At 42.9% G+C, this 27,190-nt stretch overlaps 1 protein-coding gene across 2 annotated transcripts; it reads right to left on the bottom strand.

Moving 5' to 3' along the window:
• Positions 1–42: 42 nt before the first annotated feature.
• On the bottom strand, positions 43–26,857 carry lmx1al (LIM homeobox transcription factor 1, alpha-like). Of its 2 annotated transcripts, none has more exons than XM_021624490.2 (9): positions 26,628–26,857; positions 22,780–22,865; positions 22,083–22,275; positions 4,506–4,738; positions 4,110–4,270; positions 3,808–3,885; positions 3,438–3,555; positions 3,000–3,155; positions 43–2,905 (listed from the first exon to the last, which is right to left on the bottom strand). In XM_021624490.2, the coding sequence occupies exons 1-9, from the start codon at positions 26,669–26,671 to the stop codon at positions 2,748–2,750; spliced, it is 1,227 nt and encodes a 408-aa protein (XP_021480165.1). In that variant the 5' UTR covers positions 26,672–26,857; the 3' UTR covers positions 43–2,747. The 2 variants fall into 2 exon arrangements, with proteins under 2 accessions (XP_021480165.1, XP_021480164.1); XM_021624489.2 differs by having other exon boundaries at positions 3,000–3,170.
• Between the last annotated feature and the right edge of the window lie 333 nt (positions 26,858–27,190).

The raw sequence follows: 27,190 nt of genomic DNA on the forward strand, positions 1-27,190 counted from the left end.
CATCACACATACTCAGAATAATGTAGGCATATTTAGTCAGACTCTGAATTGACAGGTTATATTGATGAAACGCGACATTACACTCAAAAAGCACACAATGGAAGAGGTCACAGAACAAAAACTTGGAGCAATATCTTTCAGACAAAATCTAAGATTAAGAATTTCTCATACCTTCCAGAGAAATGTATCACACAATAAATTATATCCACGTAAATACTATACTGTAAAAAATATATATCATCAGTCAATTATGAGAAATCATATAGGAAGTGGACTCCACAAGATGGTCCCAGTGTGGGTATAAGCTATAGGAAAATACTGTCGTCAGTGCTATGTTCATAGTAATAATTATTTACATTTTGAAAGTGTGGCACACACAGCTCATGCTACAACATAAATACTTAACCATAAGAGTACAAAATATTGAACAACGTCTATTGTAAGGTGTTTTTCGATCAAAGATAAATTACAGTGATTATACCTATAGTAGTACTGTAGTATTCATTGTAACAACAATAATATTAACACAATTATTTTACATTGGAACACATACTTGTTTATCGTCGCTAGGGCCAGGAGTTCTCCTGACCACGTGACCTGAACAGGAAAAACTCCTGGGCCTAAACATACTTTTTTACTTATGTTTTACACACCAATCAATATTCAACTTCTACACTTTCGTTTAGGGCTTAGCGTTTTTCCAGCCCAGGACAAACTCCTGCACCTTTTAGTGAATACTTCACAGTATTAAAGAAATAGTTACACGAACGCTAGCTCTGGTCCCAGGTGTTACGAATGGCTTGCTGATGCTGAGCATTCCCAAGCAAACCCCACATAAAACCCTGAACCAGAGCTACATGAAAGCGTTACACTTTACACAACCCTGTTTCCTTTATACGGTTATCTGAATGACCCTGTTAGTCTACTTTATAGGGGTGTTTCTCAATCCTGGTCCTGTGGACCCAAAAGGGGGGGTACATTTTTGTTTTTGCCTTTCGCACCTGACAACGCACCATCTTGACCACACAGCAGCGCAGAGCTTTCAAGGCCTCCTTCGAGGTGTCCTCCGAACCATGCAGAAAGGTAAGCAGACCAGGCATAACATTGTTTCTTTCTTCTTTCGATCTCTTTTCAATGTGCACCCTTTTGGGTCCCCAGGGCCAAGATTGAGAAACACTACTCTATTAGGACCCTGATGTTATCTACGGTCTACACATCTCCTTTCACTATGTTGACTAATGTGAACTAATCGGGTTACAGGGATTTGTAAATCATTTCCCGTATAACATTGCTAAAAACCCGAACCGACACACTGACCTGAGAGCAAACTCTAGACCTAAGTTACCTAACCCACATGTTTCACTCATTCCCAAACAAATCGAGCGTGCCACTCTGTACCCTTCAACTCATCTCAACCTCTTATGAAATCTATCTCAATGTTCCTCCAAATCCACCCAGTACCTTTATTCCAGTCATTCATTTAGGCTGAGCTCCCATTCACTTTTTTGATTTGACTGAATTGACCCCATCCACGCTATGAACCAGTGGCCATCTCCAATACAACGCTTTTTGGGTTGAATCATGTTCTGGAGGCAGCTCTGCCCCAAGCCTGCTGTAACCTCTCTGGTATGCGTCTTCACTCTGCTCCTTAACCCTGCTGCCAAGAAGACTCCCTAACCGTGTGGGCACAACAAGCAGGTCAGATCCTGAGCTAATGAATGAAACACTCCCCATTCATTAGCAACCTAATAAGTAACACAGGTTTCTGACTCACAAACACACAGACCTGACAGACCTGGGTTCAAATAGTATTTTCTTTTCTTTGAAATACTTTAGCTGCCCTTGATTTAAGCTTGCCTGGAGCAACGGACCAATGGAATAGTCCCTCTTATATGAAACAAATGAGAGAGTATTTGATCAAGTATGTTGTCAATAGGATTTCACATCTGTCTGCTACAGGGAGGATGTTGGGATCAAGCAACAGAGTGTGGCCGTGTCCGAATACCCATACTTGCGTCCTAAATAGTAGGCCGTTTGAGTATGTGGGAAAAAAAAGTTTTATAGTATGTGAAATCTTGAAGATCTAGTATACTTTAAATGCCCGGATTGTCATACTCATTTTGGCTTTTCATCTAAGTAGAATTCGCTGGGCACTATTGAGGAAGATCATCGTCTTTTCACACCCGCGTGTTCAACAACAACTGATTATCAGAATAGGGGATGCTCTCTGCAAAAACAAATGTAAGAACGGCGTAGAACAAGAGCGAGAAGGCGCATTCGATGACGCCTTCTCAGTATGGATGAGTAGTACTTTGATGTTTGTTGCTTACTGCATACGTTTGTACTAAACCGAACATTCAAAATAGTATGTAATACGATTAAGTACACAGTATGCAGTTTAAGTAAGTAATGGGCAAGCCAGACTTCGGACACGGCCTAAGTCATAGTTGAGATCTTAAATGGCTACCTGGGTCGTGTTTGGTATGGAAAAACGTGTTCTTAGTGGACAAATGAAGGTAGTACCTCCCCGTTTCACTCCCACCGTTTTCCGCCCTACTGAACATGACCCAGGTGTTGACTATTATGCTTTTACTTGGTAAGGTACTATAAGCCCGGTCAGATATGGATATGGACCCAGCTCAAGCATGGTTGGTGTGATGACCTTCTGGGCCTTGTAGGATAACCGGTCATTAGCTGCTTCTCTGAGTGGTGATTGGTGGAGTGAGTCAGGGGTCAAGGGTGAGGGGTCAGGATGTGAAGTAGGAGTTCTGCATGGAGTAGAGGCGGTCGATGGGGTTTCCCACCCGCCCCGCCAGGAGCCCACCGTCTGCCGCTGCCAGAAGACAGTCGCCGAGGTGACTGAGGCTCCCGTCGCTGTCCAGATCGTGGAACACAGTCTCTGAATCTAAAGGGGAAATAGAGTTAGTATGTCTGTCTGTTTGGTCCGTCCATCTCTCTCGGTCTTTTTCCATCTCTCTCCCTCTCCCTCCCTCTCTTACCGTAGGAGTGAAGATGTTCAGAGCCCAGCTGAGGAGGGGTGAGGCCATGGCGGAACGGCTCTCCTCCGTAGATGTTGGGGTCCAGAGCCAGTAGCTGCTGTCGTGGCAACGAAGGGTACGCCAACAGACCGTCCAATCCGTGACCACTCGAACCGTCTGGGAAGAGAGAGACTGAACATTAATCAATCCCTGCATCTCTTCCTCTCGTCCTGCCCCTTTAACTCCAGAGACATTGTTTCACCTGTCTTGAGGTGAGTTTCCTGAAACTTCGCTACTTTAGCAAGCTACTCTGTTAATTGTCACGTTTGTAGCGAAAGACTAATCTTCCTGTGCACGAATGAACAAAAACTGTCAAATTAAGCACTTCTACATCTGCGAGTTAAGTACCAGTTAGCTACAAGGCTTTTGTGAAATCCCTGCTCTATTCCCCCCTCTTACCCTCACTGTCATCGTTGCTCTGTCGGCCCCCCCTGCTCGGCCCTCTCCTGGACCCTCCCAGCTGCTCCTGCTCCTGCTGCTGCTGCTGTTGCTGCTGCCTGCGAGCTATCTTCTTCATCTGCAATGCACAGGACCAACACACTGATAATGGACTCAATGGCGCTATTGCTCTGTCGTTCGTTATAAGGATAGTTCTTCCTTGTGTTATTTGGGTGGACTATCCCTTTAACTGTGCTTTAGCCTTTAAAATAAATGTTTGCATGCAGTTTCAGAGCAATTGCGCCATTAGATTAATGATTAGTGTTATTGGTTGTATTAGTGTCATGGGGGGGGGGGGGGGGGGGGATTCAGGACAGGTCAAATATCTCACCTTTGCTCTCTGGTTTTGGAACCACACCTGCACGACTCGAACTGTCAACCCGGTCTCAGCTGCCAGTGTCTCTCTCACCTGAAGATAAGATAAATTAAGCCATGACACTAAATGGGACTGTGTGTGTATATGTCTGTGTGTGTGTGTGTGTGTGTGTGTGTGTGTGTGTGTGTGTGTGTGTGTGTGTGTGTGTGTGTGTGTGCGTGCGCGCGCGCGTGTGTGTGTGAGAAAGAGAAAGAGAAAGAAAAGTGAAAAAGAGAAGGAACAAAAGAAAGAAACCGTGTTACGCCTGGTCTGCTTACCTTTCTGCAAGGTTTGGAGGACACCTCGAAGGAGGCCTTGAAAGCTCTGCGCTGCTGTGTGGTCAAGATGGTGCGTGGTCGCTTTGACCGTTTGTGGTCCTTCCCTTCGCCGCCCTTCCCCCCTACAGAACCGCCCCCACCATCCTCATCCTCACTCTTCACTGAGGGGTGTGGAGAGAGAAAATAGGATCTTCAATTGACAGACAAATTGGTATCAAATGGTGCCTAGTAGTGAATCCCAATGAAAAAACAAGTCATTAGGTTATCACTGTGTAATTACGTAATCTCCTGCACTTTCTCTATACCGTAGCATAAAATGCCACCTAGATTTCATCCAGTGATTGTATGGTTTGATTGATTGATTGATTTGTTGGTTGCCCTGTCTTTTCCTGTTACCTGACTCAGTGGGTGTGGGGCTGATGGCAGCCAGCATCTCTCTCTCCTTCTCGTAGTCTCCTCTGCAGAGCAACTGGCCCTCCTTCAGGACAAACTCGTCCCCGCGCTGCAGCCGGCGCTCACACTCACAGCAGCTGAAACAGCCCAGGTGGTACACCTGCCCCAGCACACGCATGATCAGCTCTGAGCGGCCAATCACCTGCAGGCACGCACTGCACTTCCTGACAAACAGCCTATAGGGACAGAGGGGGGAAAGGGTGCGTTCCAGTGTGTAATAGGTCAGGTGTCTTTATTGCAGTCGGGTGTGTTCCATGTTGTCTTTTTTGCAGTCCTGAAGAAGAGTTAGTTTAACGTCACAGTAGGAATACGATAAAGTAATATTCTGAGATGTGCAGAAGACACCGTCTTGACCACACAGCAGCGCAGAGCTTTTAAGGCCTCATTCGAGGTGTCCTTCCAAACCGTCTTTTTTTGAAGTCGGACTGCAGATGATCAGGTCTCACATTGCTTGCAGGAGTTGTTGTAATTTCTCACTAACATGATATTAGCAGTCCTCTGAGATGTGCCGAGCGACTGAATTAAAGACAACCTGGAACGCACCCAAAGGCAGAGAGACAGACACAAGATTGCCTGAAAGATTAGACCTCATTTGCACCTGTGGAGATTCTCCACCAAACCTGTGTACGGAATATAATTAAATGTCACATCAGCATTTCCCAGAACTTAAAGCTTGAACATCTAACATATGTTTACTGCAATAACAGTATGTGGTAACGCTTCAGAATGTTGTTCTTCACTGATGACACTTGGGGGCAGTAGTCAACTGATGTGTAAGGGAGCCTGCACTGAAGTGTTGGTGGAATCTTGGTCTTTTACTCATTCTTTACATGAATCTATTTAACGAGCTGGTCCAGTGTTTTAGCCCATCATTACCAACTATTCACAATTTAGTAGGATTTAAAAGAGAACATGTGAAACAAGCATCGTGCTTGGACAATTTTTTAAACAGTTCACACACTGTCATTCACGGGGCTTTGTTGTCTACTTTCCTTGTGTCTTTTCATCACTCTTCTCGTGTGTGTGTGTGTGTGTGTGTGTGTGTGTGTGTGTGTGTGTGTATGAGCGGATCCTCTCGCGTGTCCAAACCCCTTTCATTTTCTCCCACTCTTCATTCTCTTCTCATCAACATATCAATTCGATTTAAAGGCCCCAAAACTCCTGCTTTTAAATTCCTCTTGAATCCCAGTTGTTTTATCACTCTGCCCCCCATCCCATCTCCCTCCAGTATTTTCTGACAGGATTCCCAATTCTCCCCCCTCCGTCCCTTCTCCTTCGCTCCCTCCCTCTGTAGTTCAGTGAAACTAATAAAGACAGGATTAATTAGATTGTTGTTTAAACAGTGCGATGCCCAGACAGACGCTGTAAACTCATAACCAGGGATTGGCCATAGCATGGGGTTAATCTCTTTCTCTTTTACACACCAAAATACACACACAAACACACACACAGACCCCCCCCCCCCCCCCCCCCCCCCCAGACACAAACACACACACACTCTCTTTTTTTCTCTGTCTCTCTAGCCTAACCCAACCTATAAACTCACACATATATTTACAGGAAACCCAGGTTACTCATCAGTATACGGTGAGTACTTCCATATACTATATATTTCCACAATATCTATACATATCTGAAACACCCACACGCCTAATCATATGATGGCATATTGACACTGGGGAAATCCCGCGTCTGCAAACAAGACTGCAAACAAGAGGTCTGCTGTGGCAGTGACTTAGCTCATAGAACGAGAGAGACCATCGAAATAAGAGAGAGTGTGAGAGAAAAATATTTACGTTGAGGCAAGAGGCAAGGGATGGCTGGATGAGATGAGAAAGTGACAGGATGACGAGGGACAGAGAGATGGAGGGAAGTTAGAGGGAAAGAAAGGAGAGAAGGAGGAGAAGTGTTAAGGCTCCCTGACTGGGTGAGAAGAAGGTGTTGCTACCCTAAATCTGAAGGGCAGAGAGGGGAAGAGGTGAGAAGAGGAAAGGAGGAGAGGAGAGTGAGCCAGGTCGGCACATTCAAACTCCTAATCTGTGATCTTGTCCTGTCCAAACCACAGCTGCCACGGATAATCTATCTCAATCTATCGGTCTGCCAAAACTAGCTAACACTCCCGAAAATTACCCCAATCACAGCCCGCCACCGTCACACATACTTACTGAACCAAACACACTCCCTTGCCAAACACACTTACGTGCACACACTCACACACACGGACGCACGAGCACACCGATCGAGGAGCACCACTTCACCACTAATCCAGTCACCACCACCATCATCTATTCACATCACACTCCATTATACCAAGCTGTCTGTCTATAACACACAGAAAGTTCTCTCAAGTGCCTCCTCTTAATTGCCTCATTGCCTACAGCAATTGTAAAATATCTTATCCAATAGCCCCGAAAATGGCAAACCAGTATCTATCGTTTAAATGTGGCAATCTGCTATTTTTTTTACTTTAACATTCATGACATATACACATTCATAATTGAAGAATATAAAACCTGTGCCTCATGAGTTTAGTTCAATTGTCTTACCCCATCATTACCCAACTTATAAGATTGTTTTACTGCTTTGTTCATGAACAAAGTAATAAAGCAGACACTGTATAGCCTCAAAATATTGGTTCAAACTATACATTTGATCTCATGGATGGTCAGTCTTTACATCAATAGCTCTGTATACATTTGAGAGTAGTTACATTTCTCCATCCCTCAAACCAATGGCAGGGTGACGGCTTTGTTATTGTTTTAACTGCAGATTTCCCCTTTAAATCCCAGTTTTTGTTTTTTAATCCCATTTTATACTGCCAGAATTTACTCAACATAAAGGCGACTTGGGACAACGGTCACAAGATCACAATTCCTCTACAGTGTTTAAGTCCTGCTTTTTGGTTACTAATCCCATTTCATAGTGCCATATATTGTAGAATTTACTAAACTTGGAAACTGAGGGCAACAGTCACTGAGGGAGGTCTCTAAGTAGATCAGTATAATCCCCCTAATAGAAGTGTAATTCACAATAGACCTACTTGTGGCCCAAATGGCACCATATTCCCTTTATAGTGCACCACTTTTGATCAAGCCCTATAGGGCTCTGGTCAAAAGTAGTGCACTATATCGGGGATATGGTGCCATTTGGGCCGCATCCCCCATAACCCAGAGAGAGGAGAAATGGCTCATGGCTGCTATCAGGATGAATGGCCCCACTTTAGACGAAACACTTTTAAGGCATAATGAAGCCTTCATAAACCCTTTATGAAGCCTATATAGGTATCTCCGAAATGATCACAAGCATTCGTAAGCAAACGGGGTTACTTTTTACCCTGGTTGGCACTTTGACCTCCCCAATTCACAGCACCAATGAGACTGACTGGGTTCGGACCCCAGTCTCTTGCACGGCAGTAGGTTACGACTGTTAACCTACTGAGTTAAAGCCGAGACATTAGCTTGGGGAGCGAATGCAAGTCCTCAGATCTCAGCAAAGACTCTGTTATGCATGTATTATTTGTATGTTGATGTGTACGTGGTGCTGCTTGCTCCTATGTGCGTAAGGATGCATGTTCGGTATGTGTCCATCCATGTGAATGGATTAGTGAAAATGTGCATTGGGTTTTGTATTGTCAGCTATCAGTGGATGTTTGTCTTAGCATATTGGAAATGTAAGTTTAGGTGAGGTTGTGGGTATGGGATCTTTACAGTGAATCTGGATGTTACAATCTTAGTATGGCTTTAGTATAATTTTATTTTGGTGTGTATGTGTGAGCGTGAGTGTGTGTGTGTGTGTGTGTGTGTGTGTGTGTGTGTGTGTGTGTGTGTATGAGCGGATATTGCACTGTGAAGCAGGATGGCTCAGAGCCAGGGTTCGGTAATCACATCATCTCCTTTTATTAAATCTCCCTGCACTGCTCCTGTGTTATTAAAATTTCCCAGCATTCCCCACGATACCGCTCCCTCCGCCACCACCACAAACACGCAAACACACACACTGGCACGCACACAAACATGCTCACGTCCACACGCACACACACACACACACTAAGATGCACGCATTCAAAAACAGGAGGCCTAGTTTAGTAGGGGTGTGGCTTTCAGATAGTTCTTTTTGGCCACCCATGAGAGTCAATGTCATTCCTGTTAATCTGTTCTGTTGTATAGTTATCACGTTTAGCTTCAATTAAGCTTACAGAAGTGTATGAGTTCCCTAAAAGCTTATGTAAATCCCACTGGTGGGATGCAATAAGGTGATATACCTTATTATAATTAAGCAATAAGGCCTGAGGAGAGTGTGGTATATGGCCAGTATACCATGGCTAAGGGCTGTTCTTATGCATGACGCAACGTGGTACATTATATACAAAAGTATGTGGACACCCCCTCAAATTAGTTTGGCTATTTGAGCCAAACGCATTGCTGACAGGTGTATAAAATTGAGCACACAGCCATGTATTCTCCATAGACAAACATTGGCAGTAGAATGGCCTTACTGAAGAGCTCAGACTTTTAATATGGCTCCGTTCTAGGATGCCACCTTTCCAATAAGTCAGTTCGTCAAATGTATGCCCTGCTAGAACTGCCCCCGGTCAACTGTAGGTGCTGTTATCAGGAAGTGGAAACATCTAGGAGCAACAACGGTTCAGACACAAAATGGTAAGCCACATAAGCTCACAGAACGGGAACGCCACGTGCTGAAGCACGTAGTTTGCAAAAATTGTCTGTCCTCGGTTGCAACACTCACTACCGAGTTCCAAACTGCCTCTGGAAGCAACGTCAGCACAAGAACTGTTCACCAGGAGTTTCATGAAATGTGTTTCCATGGCCAAGCAGCCGCACACAAGCCTAAGATCACCATGCACAATGTTAAGAGTCGGCTGGAGTGGTGTAAAGCTCGACGCCATTGGACTCTGGAGCAGTGGAAACGTGTTCTCTGGAGGAATTAATCACACTTCACCATCTGGCAGTCCAACGGACGAATCTGTGTTTGGCGGATGCCAGGAGAACACTCTCTGCCCCAATGCATAGAGCCAACTGTAAAGTTTGATGGAGGAGGAATAATGGTCTGGAGCTGTTTTTCATGGTTCGGGCTACGCCCTTTAGTTCCAGTGAAGGGAAATCTTAATGATACAGCATACAATGATATTCTAGACGATTCAGTTTGGGGAAGGCCCTTTCCTGTTTCAGCATGACAATGCCCCTGTGCACAAAGCAAGGTCCATACAGAAATGGTTTGTAGAGATCGGTGTGGAAGAACTGACTGGCCTGCACAGAGCCCAGACCTCAATCCCATCAAACACCTTTGGGATGAATTGGAACGCTGACTGCGAGCCAGATCTAAGTGTCCGACCTCACTAATGCTTGTGGCTGAATGGAAGCAAGTCCCTGCAGCAGTGATCCAACATCTAGTGGAAAGCCTTCCCGGACGAGTGGAGGCCGTTATAGCAGCAAAGAAGGGGACCAACTCCATATTAATGCCCAGGATTTTGGAATGAGCTGTTAGACGAGCAGGTGTTCACATACTTTTGGTCATGTAGTGTATATTGGCCATAAATCACAAACCCCCGAGCAGTGGTGGAAAAAGTACCCAATTGTCATATTTGAGTAAAAGTACAGACCCCTTAATAAAAACTTACTCAAGTAAAAGTGAAAGTCACCCAGTAAAATTATTTGTTTCTAAATATACTTAAATATTTTTTTAAAAATGTAAAAGTACAAATCATTTCAAATTCCTTATATTAAGCAAAGCAGATGGCCCCATTTTCTTGTTTTTTTTAAATTCACGTATAGCCAGGGGTACACTCCAACACTCAGACATCATTTAAAAACAATGCATTTATATTTAGTGAGTCTGCCAGATCAGAGGCAGTAGGGATGACTACGTGTTCTCTTGATAAGTGCGTGAATTGGACCATTTTCCTGACCTGCTAAGCATTCATCGTGTAACAAGTACTTTCGGGTGTCAGGGAAAATGTATGGAGTAGAAAGTACATTAGTTGTCAAAAATATAAATAGCAAAGTAAAGATACCCCCCAAAAATATTTAAGTTGTACTTTAAAGTACTTTACACCACTGCCCCCAAGGTACCTTATTGCTATTATAAACTGGATACCAACGTAATTAGAGCAGTAACAATAACTGTTCTGTCATACCCGTGGTACACTTAAGGAATACGGCCCGAGGGGGTGTGGTATATGGCCAATATACCACGCCTAAGGGCTGTTCTTAACCACAACACAACGTGGAGTGCCTGGATACAGCCCTTAGCCATGGTATATTGTCAATATACCACAAACCCCCTAGGTGCCTTATTGCCATTATAAACCGGTTACCAACGTAATTAAAGCAGTAAAAAATGTTTTGTCAGACCCTATATCTGATATACCACGGCTTCCAGCCAAATCAGCATTCAGGGCTCAAACCATCCAGTTTATAAAGTCTTATATATCGCGGCTGTCAGCCAATCAGCATTCAGAGCTCCAACCACCCCAGTTTATAATACAGTATGTAATAAATGATCTTCATATTATAGATTGAAGAATGTGTCAAATGCAAAAACAAAATAACAGGTAGACAAATCAAATCTATCTGAAAATAATTGAAGGATTACATTTAAAACAGACCCAGCTGCTAGGTCCACTCAGAAGGAGAGTAAAAAATACCCAACTGATAGTTAAATTAACCAATGTTTGGGTAATCCCAACAACCCAAAAAACAACGGCTGGGTCAAAATAACCCAGCATGTGTCCTGTCCAATATTTACCCAGTGCTGGGTTACCAAATAATCCAGATTGGGTTGTTTTTAACCCAGCATTTCTTGGAGTGTATGCGTCTCAGACATGGTACATCACAGAACAGTGATATACAAACAGAAACAACTTGCAATCACACACACATTTGCAGATGGAAGCCATTTCCTTCAAAGCCTATGTGTACTTATAGACAACGTGCATCAGACAGTCTTATTTGATTTCCAAACATTTTGAGCTATACGGTATGAATGACCCTCTGATTAGTATAAAATACAATATCAAGGTTTATTGCTAATGATTAGCAGACCAGTCTCTCCGTACACTTTTCTTTTCTCAACTATTTACACTGTTCCTGATAATACTTGAGATACTCCATACTCCACATCTGATCTCGACTGAAAGATTTGACCCTTTAATGACAGCTCAGATATGGCATAACATGACCACATGGAACATACCTGCAAAGAGTAACGACTGAAAACTGTGCAGAACACTGTGCTTGATGCTTGGGAGAGTGTGAGAGGAATGCGTGGATGTGTGCGAGGATATGGATGAGTCTCTGTGTGTGTGTGTGTGTGTGTGTGTGTGTGTGTGTGTGTGTGTGTGTGTGTGTGTGTGTGTGTGTGTGTGTGTGTGTGTGTGTGTGTGTGTGTGTGTGTGTGTGTGTGTGTGTGTGTGTTTAGATAAAACAGCTAATCCCCAGGCCACCAGAACGCAATATCCTGTCTGGCGGTTTCTCATTTCCTGTCTCTCTCTGGCGGAGCGGGGTGCAAGGGGGAGGGAGCAGGGGGAGGGGAGGGGACCCGTTGCCCCAGAAACAGGAGATACAGCCCCCCGATTTGAGAATGTTGACACCGCTCTCTCTCTAGCTCTCTCTGTCTCTCTCCCTCCCTCCCTCTCTCGGGTCCACCCCCCCATCTTTCCTTTTCTCGCTCTTCTTTTATTATCTCAGATTTAATAACGGCGAGGCGAGCAGCTTGTTCTTCCATGAAACATTTATTAGCTGTCTGTAATGAAATTGTTGTGGGGGAGGCCAGATGATTGGGGCTCATCGGGCATTATGCAAAAACCGTGGCAATATTACTAGGGGGTGACACAGACACACCTCACCTTCCTGCTCTTCTGTCTTCTCCTCCATGGCTTTCATCTTCTCCTAAATCTCCCTCTTTTTATTTTATCCCATGCTCGCCCCCGATCTGCAATTTATCTTCTCTATCAACTTTCTCCAACTTCTTCTCGTTTTCAGTCACCTCTCTGTTCTCTTTCTGTCCTTCCTCTCTGCATAGCTTTGACACAACGCATGCCTTGATATAAATCACTGTAAGGTTCTGTCTCTTCATCTCTATTCTCTTCCTACCTCTTCTCTCTCTTTCTCCTGCATCACCTGTTGACCTGAGCTGGGAGGTGACGTGAGAACCCTTACTGTGTGTCTGGTGGAACAGAAGGACTGTCTGAAATAGCACCATTTTGCCTATATATAGAGGCACTACTTTTGACCAGACTGGCAACCCGTTCCCTATATGGAGCACTATAGTGAAATACTTTAAATTACATTTAATGTCATTTCAGATAGAGACAAGATATTGCGTTAAAAACCACAATACTACTCCTCAATCTGTATATGGAGTACTAAGCGTGGCTCTGTCTGTCTGTCTGCCTGACCATACCCCCTGTGGACGACTGTGTATGAGCCAAGAGCAACAACATATCCCTAACACACTCCTACACTCCCTCAGACTGAACTATAGTGAGTGCAAACACATGGGATGAATTCCTAACAATTCTACAAATAATTCTTCAGAATGGATATCATTGGCTGCAATAGGCTATGCTTCGGTTCTGACTGTGTGCCGCATTGTACAGTAGGCTTCTACACCTGCATTGCTTGCTGTTTGTGGTTTTAGGCTGAGTTTCTGTACAGTACTTTGAGATATCAGCTGATGTAAGAAGGGCTACACAAATACATTTGATTTGATTTGATTTAGGCTTGCTGCAGTTGTGTTGATTAATCAGCTTTGTGGGTTTTGGCACATCTTTTTTAGCAGTATATATGTTTTAGCAGTATGGGGCAGAATGTCTTATGCTTGATTTAACCCATTCTTTCCACTGTGCATACTAACTAACTATCCATCTCCTAGCACAGTTATACTGTATATTATGGTATATACAGAAAATAACTATATACAGGTACTGTGCATATATAGTTCTTCTCTTAGGCTTGTCATCACTGGAGTAGCTGAGTACATTTGGTAATTAGCGCTGTGTCCAATCAACCCCCTCCCTCCACCCCACCTTCCCTCTCCTCCCGTCCTGAGACACAAAGAGGCGCTGAGCGGAGAGACGATTAAGAGAAAACGAGGGATAAACGGAGAGATAAACTGATTGGTGTCATCACTGCTATCAATCTCAACGAGCGGGAAATGAGGTTTGGAATTGAGAAATATTATTACAAACCAGACAGTGATGAACGAGGTAATGGAGAGAGGGGGAGCGAGAGAGGGAGGCGGGAGGAGCGCGAGGGGGACGGGTGGGAGAGATGCTGTATCTGTGTGGAAGACCTATGGTTTCTCTGTTCTCAATCCCAGCATAGTACAACAGGGATTCCACATAGAACCACGTAAGATGAGAAGGTGAGCTTCTGGCCTGGCAGTTTGAGAGATTGTTTGGTCAGTGAACATTGGACTTGGCTGTGACTCTTGGGGCCTCCGCTCCCGTGTGACTGTGGGAGTCTCCCCTCTCCCCTGCTCCAGACAGGGTCTCCATGTCCCCCACCCCACAGAGTGATCTATTAGAGCCAGCATTGCAGGGCCAGAGGGTCGGCTCTAGCAGTTACCGGCGATACCACCTTGGGTGCAGATACCTGTGTGAGTGTGGAATCGATTCCCAGCCCCGCCGTACTTTCCACACAAACCTCTCACTATCATTTCCGGTCTCTCCCTCTACAATGTCTCTACTACTAAAAAAATCAATGATGTTTTACCACCAGCTATCGTGATACGGTGATGTCCACTGTAGTGTCCTACATGTTGATATCCACTCCATGTGTGTGTGCAGTAGGAGCAGGCTATGTGCTGCTTGGTGGTGGTGTTGGTGGGAGGGGGTAGGCCTCCCACTCCAGACTGATATTGAACCTGGGCTCCAGGCTCCTCCAGGCTCTAGTCACCCGCCGGGCCCCCAGGGCGCAGGGCCTTTATTGGTCTGAGACCTGGGTCAGCCTAGAGACTCTGCTCTCTGTCACTCTGTGGGAAGTGTGTGTGGAGTGTGTATGCGTGTGTGTGTGTATCAGAGTGTGAGGGGGATACTGGAGAGTCTGTACGGGCAGCGGTCTGTGTCTCTTGGAAATTGTTTGCAGTAAACACACACACCTCTCGCCTAAGAAAAAAGCAAAAACAATGGCTAGACAGAGATACTGTAGCGGGAAGAGGCAAACATCTGGGCACCGCAGAGTAGAACTATGCTCCTCACGTAATGAGTAAACCTAACCCTAGCTTCAAGTCCACATCCCAGTTCAACCATAACCCTAACCCTAAATCCAGTTCCAACCATAATCTCCCAACTCCGAATTCACAACTTAACCCCTGATTAGCTCCCCAAGCTAATACCTAGGCTTAGCTCAGCAGGCTAACACAGTCTTAGAACTAACACAGGAGACCTGGGTTTAGGAGACTATGGGAATGATACAGTAAGGGCTCGATTCGATCAGATCGACTTTAGCCCGCGATAACCAACTTCTGCATAGCGGTATTATTGTTTCATTTAGGCGATGTCGGAGGTGGAACTGCGTTGGAACTGTCCAATCAGAAGCGGCTTCCCGTGTTATACCCATCGCAGACATGCAAATTTTGTATAAACTGATTGAATCTATGCTTAAGTAAGAGATAATTTGCAATAACGTACAGCAGATAAAATAGCTCAAACCAAAAGCCCAAACATCAGCACACACATACAACTCCAGACCGCAAAGGGTTACAGCAAAGAAACAGATCTCAAGCTTTCCACTATTTCTGCTAAATTCTTAGACACACAAACACACACACACACTCAACCCAAATTCTCATACACACTCCTCCCGTACATCATACAGTACACACACCTGCTCACGGTTGAGGGGGAGCCGGGGAGTGGTGTGTGTGTGTGTGTGTGTGTGTGTGTGTGTGTGTGTGTGTGTGTGTGTGTGTGTGTGTGTGTGTGTGTGTGTGTGTGTGTGAGAGAGAGAGAGAGAGGTGCTGATGGAGTGACTGCAGGGAACACAAGGAGACATTGTTACTAATCTTCTGAAGGTCACCAGTAAAGACGTGTGCCAAGTCTCTCACAGAGACAGACATATACTGTACTCACACTATATAGAGAGAGACTCATGATATACCCACTATATTGTGAGGCAGGTAGCCTAGTGGTTAGAGCGTTGGGCCAGTAACCGAAAGGTTGCTGGATCGATTCATCGAGCTGACAAGGTAAAAATCTGTCGTTCTGCCCCCTGAACAAGGCAGTTAACCCACTGTTCCCCGGTAGGCCATCATTGGAAATAAGAATTTGTTCTTAACTGACTTGCCTAGTTAAATAAAGGTTGCATTTTAAAAATATAGAGAGAGAGACTCAACATATACACACTATACAGAGAGAGAATCAACATATACGGTGCCTTGCAAAAGTATTCATCCCCTTTGGCGTTTTTCCTATTTTGTTGCATTACAACCTGTAATTTAAATGGATTTTTATTTGGATTTCATGCAATGGACATACACAAATGTGACGACCCTCCCACTTTGTCTGCCGAATTCTTTCTCTTTGCTCTTGATTTCCTTAATAGAATGTTGGTGGGTGGAGCCTTCTCTCCACTTTGTCTCCCTTTTTATTAAGAACTTTGACCCGGTTCGTGACGTGTGGAGGCTCGTCCGGGATCATAAGGTTGATTCCTAGACATTTTGGCGTGTAGCACTTTGTTGCATTATGAAGGACTAACACTAGTGTCGTTGGGCTTACTAGTATGTGTGTGTTCGGGAGACAATGTGGAGTTAATGTTTGAAAACTCTGTAGGTGATTTTGTTTGCATCTTTTGAGTACAGCTTTTGAGTTGTAATGTTTAGTGCCCAGTATTGGCTGCCTTTGTTTGGGTAACTTGCCACTGCGGTGGCTAGTTGGTTGTGTGCTGCGTTGGACAGTATATTGGTTAGTTTCCAGGCCCCTGCCTAGGCTGGAGACTCTTACTCTACTCCCTGTTGGGACATCGGTCTGAGGCGAGTACAATCGGCTATGTACCTCAGTGGGAAATTTGGGTAGGGTTGTGAAACTTGCTACCCAGAACTATAGCCTTTTTTCCCCCCGTTAGGCTTGGCGACGTGTTTCACTTTGGAATACGTTAGGCATGGTTATTTTGCTTATTTTTGTGTGGTGTCCGTGGACTGAGCAGTTGTCTCTGGGGCACATCTATGGCTTGGGGGGAATCTGCCAACTTGCTTCTTTTTTCCCCCCAAGTGGGCTACAGTGCGTAATTACCCACCACAAATCCGCAAAAAGACTAAGGTGGAGTTATTGTAGGTTTTGGGGAAGCTCCATATGTATCTCATCTCTCTTCTGTGGTGCCCATTGTGATTGTCATTTTTCTTCTAGTGGTCCGGCCTGCTCAGCAGGGGGGGGAAGAGCAAGATTTTTTTTTGTATTTACTTGTGACTATGGTGTCTAACGTAGACGTGTTACTTTGCTTTCCATCAGAGGAACTGTTAAGATGATGTACTAAAGAACAGCTGTTGCAGATCGCTGAACACTACAAGATTGAAATGAGTGAAAAAACGTCTAAAATGATGTTGGTGTTGCCAAAATTTAATGAGAAGGACCCTGAGATGTTCTTTTCGTTTGAGCTTGTTGCGGGTGTGCTCTTGTGCGCCCTGTTCCTGAATGTCTACGTGACGGACCATTGTTTGGGATTGTCCTTTTCTGTCGCTCTTGTCTGTTCCCTCCTGGTCTCGTTTTCTTCTTTCCTCTTAAACGTTGCGTCCTGTGTGCAAAGGTTGCTGGGGAAAGTGAAAGTGTGAACACGTACCCCCTCGTCAATTTGGGACGCAGAGGCTGGGTCAATTTGGGACGCAGAGGCTGGTATGGTTTTCCGGGGTCCTTGTTGGTCCTCGGTTTTATGGGACTGGGGTGTGACGACCCTCCCACTCTGCCGAATTCTTTATCTTTGCTCTTGTTTTCCTTAATAGGATGTCAGTGGGAGGAGCCGGGAGGGTCATCGGCGAAATGGGACACACCTGGGCTCGGGTGTCCCAGGATAAATACACCTCTTCCCCAATCATTGGGGAGACTCTCCATGCAGACACTTATAGATTTTGGTTGTGGCATTTTTGTGGCCGTTTGTTTGCTTTGGCACCTTTCAACACCCTTCATTATCATATTTATGCGCGCAAACACTCGCTTACACTATTGATAACTGACTACACAAACCATTGTTCATTGTCTTTAGTTTAGTAAATATATTGTTATTCCTTATCTCCACTTTGTCTCCTTTTTTGTTACGAACTTCGAGCTGGTTCGATGAGAAATTACTTTTTTAAGACCAAAAATCTAAATTTTTACTGAAAAGTGGTGCGTGCATATGTATTCACCCCTTTGCTATGAAGCCCCTAAATAAGATCTGGTGCAACCAATTACCTTCAGAAGTCATATAAGTAGTTAAATAAAGTCCACCTGTGTGCAATCTAAGTGTCACACGATCTGTCACATGATCTCAGTATACAGTTGAAGTCGGATGTTTACATACACCTTAGCCAAACACACCTAAACTCAGTTTTTCACAATTCCTGACATTTAATCCTAGTAAAAATTCCCTGTCTTAGGTCAGTTAGGATCACCACTTTATTTTAAGAATGGGAAGTGTCAAAATAAGAGATTCATTTCAGTTTTTATTTCCTTCATCACATTCCCAGTGGGTCAGAAGTGTACATGCACTCAATTAGCATTTGGTAGCATTGCCATTAAATTGATTAACTTGGGTCAAACATTTCGGGTAGCCTTCCTAAGTCACTTCCACAACCTAAGTGACTTAGAAATGTCCTTGTTTTTGAAAGAAAAACATTTTTTTGTCCATTAAAATAACATCAAATTGATCAGAAATACAGTGTAGACATTGTTAATGTTTTAAATGTCTATTGTAGGTGGAAACTAATTTTTATGGAATATCTACACAGGCGTACAGAGCCCCATTATCAGCAACCATCACTCCTGTGTTCCAATGGCACGTTGTGTTAGCTAATTGAAGTTGATCATTTTAAAAAGCTAATTGATCATTAGAAAACAATTTTGCAATTATGTTAGCACAGGTGGAAACTGTTGTTCTGATTAAAGAAGCAATAAAAACAGGCCTTTTTTTTTTTAGATTAGTTGAGTATCTGGAGCATGCTCGTGGGTTCGATTACAGGCTCAAAATGGCCAGAAACAAAGACCTTTCTTCTGAAACTCGTTAGTGTCACGCCCTGACCTTTGGTTAGGTGAGGGTGTGATTAGGGTGGGTACTCTATGTTTTTGAATGTCTAGGGTTTTTTGTATGTCTAGGGGTTTTGTATGTCTATGTTGGCCTGATATGGTTCCCAATCAGAGACAGCTGTTTATCGTTGTCTCTGATTGGGGATCATATTTAGGCAGGCCTTTTTCCCCACTTTCTGGTGTGGGATCTTGTCTATGTGCCTGTCAGCACTATATTGTATAGCTTCACTAGTTTGTTATTTTGTTAGTCTTTTCGGTGTTCATTATTTTAATAAAGAGAATGTACACATACTATGCTGCGCCTTGGTTCACTCCTTCATACGACGATCATGACAGTCAGTCTATTCTTGTTCTGAGAAACGAGGGCTATTCCATGCGAGAAAGCGCAAAAACTGAAGATCTCGTACAACGCGGTGTACTACTCCCTTCACAGAACAGTGCAAAAGGTCTCTAACCAGAATAGAAAGAGGAGTGGGAGGCCCAGGTGTGCAACTGAGCAAGAGTACAAGTTCATTAGAGTGTCTAGTTTGAGAAACAGATGCCTCACAAGTCCTCAACTGGCAGCTTCATTAAATAGTACCCGCAAGGTCAACAATGAAGAGGCGACTCCAGGATGCTGGCCTTCTAGGCAGAGTTCCTCTGTCCAGTGTCTGTTATTTTTCCCATCTTAATCTTTTATTGGCCAGTCTGAGATATGGCTTTTTCTTTGCAACTCTTCAATTCACACCCCTTGACTCTTTCAACATTTTGTTGTGTTACAGTCTGCATTTAAAATGAATGATTAAATGTAGATGTGTCCCTGGCCTACACACAATACCCCATAATGTCAAAGGGAATTATGTTTTTAGACAATTGTACAAATTAATAAAAAACGTAAAGCTGAAATGTCTTAAGTCAATAAGTTTTCAACCCCTTTGTTATGGCAAGCCTAAATAAGTTCAGGAGTAAAATGTGCTGAACAAGTCACATAAGATACATGGACTCATTCTGTGTGCAATAATAGTGTTTAACATGATTTTTGAATGACTACCTCATCTCTGTACCCCACACATACAATTATCTGTAAGGTCAATCAGCCAAGCAATGCATTTCAAACACAGATTCAACCACAAAGACCTGGGAGGTTTTCCAATGCCTTGCAAAGAAGGGCACCTATTGGTAGGGGATTTAAAAAAATGCATATATTGAATATCCCTTTGAGCATGGTGAAGTTATTAATTGCACTTTGGATAGTATACACCCAGTCACTACAAAGATACAGGCGTTTTTCCTAACTCAGTTGCCAAAGAGGAAGGAAACCACTCAGGGATTTCACCATGAGGCTAATGATAACTTTAAAACAGATACAGAGTATAGTGGCTTTAATAGGAGAAAACTGAGGACATATCAACAACATTGTAGTTACTCCACAATATTAACCTAACTGACATAGTCAAAAGAAGGAAGCTTGTACAGAATAAAAAATGCATCCTGTTTGCAACAAGGCACTAAATTAATACCGCAAAAAATGTGGCAAAGAAATTGACTTTGTGTCTTGAATACATAGCATTATGTTTGGGGAAAATCCAACACAACACATCACTGAGTACCACTCTTCACATTTTCAAGCATGTTGGTGGCTGCATCATGTTATGGGTATGCTCGTCATCGGCAAGGACTTGGGAGTTTTTTTGGATAAAATGAAATGGAATAGAGCTAAGCAGAGGCAAAATCATAGAAGAACACTTGGTTCAGTCTGCTTTCCAACAGACACCAGGATATTATTTCACCTTTCAGCATGACAATAACCTAAAACACAATGCCAAATATAGTTGCTTACCATGACAACTTTGAATGTTCCTGAGTGGCAAATCTATGGCAACACAGAGCTTGAAGAATTAAAAAAAAAATAATGTGCAAATATTGTGCAATCCAGGTGTGCAAAGCTCTTCAAGACTTACCACAGAATGACAGCTGTAATCGCTGCCAAAGGTGATTCTAACATGCATTGACTCAGGGGGTTGAATACTTATATAATCAAGATACACTTGTGTGTTTTTTCATGAATGTTTCACAAATATTATAATTTTTCTTCCACCTTGACATTAGAGTATTTTGTGGAGATCATTGACAATTAAATCAATTTTAATCCCACTTTATAACACAACAAAATGTGGGAAAAGTAATGTGTTATGATTACTTTCTGAAGGCACTGTAGTTTCAGACACTTTTAGAGGGAGTGAGACAGTGAACTCATCAACTCAACACCATTTCATATCTGTCGCACTCCAATTCCCCCTACTAACACCTCACCCAAATTACCCTGTAACGGTACACACACTCGTCTTAGTTTTCAAGTTAGGAATTATTAACATAATTTCCAAAGATGCAGCAACTGAGAGAACTTCTCTACTACTCTCTCTCACTTTCTCTTCATATCCTCTGTCTCCACTCTATATCCCTCTTCACCTATCCCTCTGTCTCTCCTCTCCCTTCTCTCCTCCCTATCCTCTCTCCCCTCCAACTTTCCCTCCCTTTTTTCCCCTCTCTCCTCCAGATGTCTGCTACAGTGGGAGAGTCTGTGCGGCTGGACGTCGTCTGACACTTTTCACAACAATGATAACGACCTACAGGCTACGTCCTTCAGCCGTCCGTCCCTGGGGATCTCATACACACATACAAACACACACACACACACACCCACGCACAAGTCGAATGCACACACACACACACACACACACACACACACACACACACACACACACACACACACACACACACACACACACACACACACACACACACACACACACACAGACTGACAAACAGACCCCCAGACAGATAAAAAGTCCCAGTCATATTTATTAGAGAGGAAAGTGGAGCTAGCTTAAATCCTCACTAATAGCAATTCAGTGTTTCATGTATATACCCTCCAAACATTCAGGGACTAGTGTCTGCAGGTTTTTGTTTTTTTCCTTTCAATTAAGACCTAGGCAACCAGGTGAGGGGAGCTCTTTACTAATGTAACCTTAATTCATCAATCAAGTTCAAGGGAGGAGCGAAAACCCGCAGACACTCAGCCCTCCATGGGATGAGTTTGACACATTTTACATCTGTTCTGTCACATATTCCATATAGACCAGTTCCTATAAGACCCTAAATAATTTCACACATTTGTTCTATCTCGACACCAGCACACCTGATTCAGGAGGGGCACAAGGACTAGGTGACAAAACACTGATTAAGACAATGCCAACACTAAGGTTTGTGTGTCTTTTGGGATTTTAGTAGTATTGACGTTCTCTTACTTTTCGTAGTCATGCTTGCAATAGAGCAGACGGTCTCTGCAGTAGCATGTCCCATTGAGTGCGCTCAGACACACCGCACACTTGACGCAGGTCTCGTGCCACGAGCGCTCGTTGACACGCAGCAGGAAGCGGTCGGCAATGGGCGACTCACACCCCGCACACACCTCGCCCCCTCCGCCCCTGTGTTCTGAACCTGAGGGGAGAGGGGGACACAGGAGAAAGGGGATACCTAGTCAGTTGCACAACTGAATGCATTCTACCGAAATATTGCTTCCACATTTAACCCAACCCATCTGAATCAGTGAGGTGCCTTAATCGAAGTCCACATCATCGGAGGGTATAGTGTGTGTGTGTGTGTGTGTGTGTGTGTGTGCGTGTTCAGATCTGTAAATGTCAAGCAGAGCTTGAAAAAAAAATAAAGCCATTCAACATTACTTCCCAGCAAGGTCCAGGATTTTTTTATAACAAAAATAGTAATACACATGATAAATACAAATGAAAATGTATCACATATCAAATGTATTACATATTTGTCATATATGTATCCCATTTATAACATATAAAGTTGAGAATGTAAAAGTTTCTGTCACTGTAACCTTTGAAATTTCCATGGATATTTATTTAATTATTGGACAATAATGTTAAAATCATTATGTGCCAGTCAGGCTCAAGATGTCAGTCCTATTTCACTCCTCACCGAATGGCGTGGAGGCTGGAGGCTGCTGAAGACATGATTGGGTCTCCTCTGTTTTCATCCCGTCCCTCCTTCCTTCGTCGTGTTCGCTGGACGAGAAGGAGGAAAGAGAAAAGGGACAGTTACCCTCTAAATACAAGCCTACAGACAACAAGTGCGTGGAAGGAAAAAATAGAGGTAAGGTTGTCGTCGAGGAAAAGTGAGAAAGAGGGGAAATAAAACGCATCAGAAGTCAATGAAAGAAAGACACGTAGGCTATAGGCCTAAACATGACCGTGGATATTATATTTCTGTGTCCTCTTGAAAACATATTTAATATCCAATGTATAAATGAATTACATGAACAGTCGACCTGCAATGCGCACATATTGCAACAGGAATAAAATATAATATAAATATTGCCGTGGATTGGATAAATGATTAGGAAATTAAATAAATGTGCTAAACTTAATAGGCTACTCAATTCGGTGCACTCAACAAAGTTTTAAACACCTGACCCACTGCGACTGAACGTTGGAGCCGATGGTGGTGTGTGGCCCTATTCCTGTTTATTGACTTGCATCATATGATACCCGAAGTCAGATGGGTGGTCGAACCGGAGATCTGGCTTTGGCCTAATCTTGACCAAAAACTGGTCGGGATTAAACCCCGTGACCTGTTGACGCCACACGGCCACACAAACGGGGGGGATGCCATACCTGATATTTTCAATAAAGAAATATTATGTTGTCGAATAAAATTCGTAGAAATATATGAAATCTATCTAAATTCCAACTAAAGCATGGGGATTCATTAATATACTTTGAATAATAATACCAATATTAATAATAATACTGTTAATAATAGAATAATACAAATAATAATAATACTAATGGTTGTGGTAGACTATAGAATTGTTCCATCACGACACTTAGTCTTGGACTAATCCTATTCCATGAACACAAATTTCATCTACATAAATCGTGACATTTCAAGAATGCACGGTAATCAATAGGCCTATTGCAACATAGCGAGAACATGTTTATTTATTAATTGACAATATTCCAAATCAAAGCGACCATAATCTTTTTTTTTAATGAATATTTATGATTAAGAACGCCTAAATCTAATTCCAGCCGATACCCTACATTTCGAAAGGAACTAACCGTTCTGAATGACCGATTATATTTAAATATATTATTTAGGCTTGAAATGATAATTTCTCAATTATTGGGTTATCAGATAACAATTCTTAATCGAATATGGCGCTTACCGTGGGCTACTTGTTAATGAATTGACCTGATAGACTTTCAAGATGCCTTTGCTCTCATTGGCGCAATGAGGGTGTCACTGCTTCGAATAAAAATAAAAGGAATTTAAAAAAATGAAACCTGATTCATATATCAAGAAATATGAATCATAATTGATATAGGCTATAATGTAATTTACACCGTCATTACAAATCGAAATAATTATTCGGTCTATGTGATTAATTAAGGATTACAATCTCGAATAAAATAGCCTACTAAATCAAATAATTTAGGCCTATGCATGTGCATAGACTACATAACTGTATCCAATAACTTCACAAATATGTATTTCAATGGATTATTATCCAAATGATCACAACAGTGATTACAAGATAGGCTATAATATTAGAAAACCACATAAACCAATCAAATCTCTTGAAAAACAAATATGGAATATTATTTTGTTTTCGACCAACTGCTATAATGGACACTATCTGTCATAGAATGTGAGTTGCCTTGCTTGTGCCAAAGCGAGAGCGTCTCTATTCGCCTATTTCCGAGCGCACATAAAGGATTGCAATTTCCTGACTATTATTCATAACTGTGTAAGGTTCATGCAGACTAATACTGTGGACCAGAACGGTATATCCTTAAACTACTATCAAACACATGCGCCAACAGGTGCAGTAGACCTCACAGTGAAATGCTTACTTACGAGCCTCTAACCAACAATGCAGTTTAAAAAAAATACGAATAAGAATAAGAAATAAAAGTAACAAGTAATTAAAGAGCAGCAGTAAAGTAACAATAGCGAGACTGTATACAGAGGGGTGTACCCGTACAGAGTCAATGAGCGGGGGCACCAGTTAGTCGAGGTAATTAAGGTAATATGTACATGTAGGTAGAGTTATTAAAGTGGCTATGCATAGATGATAACAACAGAGAGTAGCAGCGGTGTAAAAAAAAAAGGGGGGGGGGGGGGGGGGGGGGGGGAGCAATGCAAATAGTCTGGGTAGCCATTTGAATAGATGTTGTTGAGTAGATGCCAAGGAGTCTTATGGCTTGGGGGTAGAAGCTGTTAGATGCCTCTTTGACCTAGACTTGGCGCTCCGGTACCGTTTGCCGTGCGGTAGCAGGGAGAACAGTCTATGACTAGGATGGCTGGAGTCTTTGACTGGAGTCTATCCTATAAGCTTTACGTTACACCGATAATGTACTGGACAAAACTGAAGGGACACCTGGTTAAGTCTCATTTTGCGCCCCCTCTAAATAAAAAGCATAGGCCAATCAAAAGCTATAGGCCCTCCCTGTGTAGTGATAGGGCTATCAAAACTTTAAAATATGTTATGTTAATTAATACCAAAGTCTGGGGAATGTGCTCGGTAGGCCAACAATTAAAGTGTTGAGTGAAGTTGTAGGTTAAGGTCAGGGTCAGGTAAGGGTTATGGTTAAGGTTAGGGTAAGGTTTAAGATTAGGGTTTAGGGAAGGGATGTCACAAGGATCGCGGATAGCACTAACAATTAAAGATTGCCAGCAAATGCAGTGGATATAGGCTATGTCGTCGATTTTCTTGGAGCTATGTTATTACTGCATCATCATCACACGTTCACAATAAAGCTAATCATCATTTGATATCATATTTCCCCATTATATTCACATAACTAGGCTACCCTTGCCTTTTTCAATTTGCGTCTCCCTGTAGCCTATATTCTCCACAACATGTTGATATAAACATGTGTAGGCTTGAGTTAGACAAATATTTGTTTGTTTGGGATAAATAGTCTATTTCTTTATAGGCTAATACCACCCCACATTTCTGCAACTCATTAAAGAGACATGCCTACATTGACATTTCGGACAACCGAGGTTGTGGCTATTATCAATTGAAATTAAATATCAAACTCAATGAGGAGCGAGACTCAATCATCATCATCACCATACAGGTAGACATGGGAAATGCCAGCGGTTTTCAAATCCCTCAACCGGGACCCCCAGATGTTCCACAATTGTGTTGTAGCCCTGAACTAGCTCACCGAATCAACGACTTGATAATTAGTTGACAAGCTGAATCAGTTGTGCTAGCTCTTCAATAGTTGCAATTTTGGAACCGACTGGCGTCACTGATGAGAGCTTTGAAAACCCCCGAAATAGGCTATAATAATTTCAAAATATCGATAAGGACTAAAGGTTTGCTATGGACCGCAAGACAGAAAATGTATATCGGCAACCTTACCATTCACCAAAAGATTAAAGTCAAATTTTACTAAACTATTTGGGTATTTAAAAGTAGGCCATGTTAAAGTTGATAGGCCTACAATATGAAATGATGTGGGCTAGTCAAATAGCAGATTAGGCTACAGGCAATATGCAACACATAACCCACACTTGGATAAAAGTCAAACCTTTGGTGGAATTCCCATGAGCCTCAAATAATACCATCAAGAAACCGATGTAGGATCACTCCTATTTCCAAGGAAGAATAAGACACGCAAAGGGGATGGCCTGGTTAAATGTGATGAAAAATGTAACACTTTATATTGGCAACATATCTGCAAATTGAGGTTGGCAACGCACCGACAACCTGTCGACGCGTTCTGGATGTTGGCGGCGGACGCACATACCTTGAGGTGAAACACACTCCTTCCGAAACCTCTATCGGTAGCATTAAAATAACATAAGACTAGTCGATCCGTGGATGTGCACGCGTCGTATAGTCCTATTTCAAACTCCAGACAGCGAATAGCAGCAAAATAGCTTCATGTTAAGGCAAACTATTCTTTTGTGCTCTCTTTTCTCCCCGTCGCTCTGAAGCGGACTGTGCGCCCGGAGTTCGGTGTGCATAAAACGATGGAGGGAGTGGAAGGAGGGGAGGGGGGCAGGAGAAACGGCGACGGTTCTTAAGGTGAGGGGGTGTATGACGTAGTGAAAATGTGCTGTGTTGGAATAAGGTGTTTGCATTTGGTGGAGATGGAGACTGGATAATAAGGAATCACCATCGGGTGATGAATGTTGTTCTTTTTAGATAATTGGATTGTTTTAACAAAACCATCAGCCATTAGCATTGACAATAAAATGACTTTCAATAAAATTCACAGCAGAGAAAAGTAAGCCATTGACCATCAATGCCTAGCTTACACATCATCTTATGAAAGTGTGCTGCTGCATTATAGGAACTTTTATGAGA

Source organism: Oncorhynchus mykiss, chromosome 12, assembly GCF_013265735.2.
Source record: "Oncorhynchus mykiss isolate Arlee chromosome 12, USDA_OmykA_1.1, whole genome shotgun sequence".
Lineage (NCBI taxonomy): Eukaryota > Metazoa > Chordata > Actinopteri > Salmoniformes > Salmonidae > Oncorhynchus > Oncorhynchus mykiss.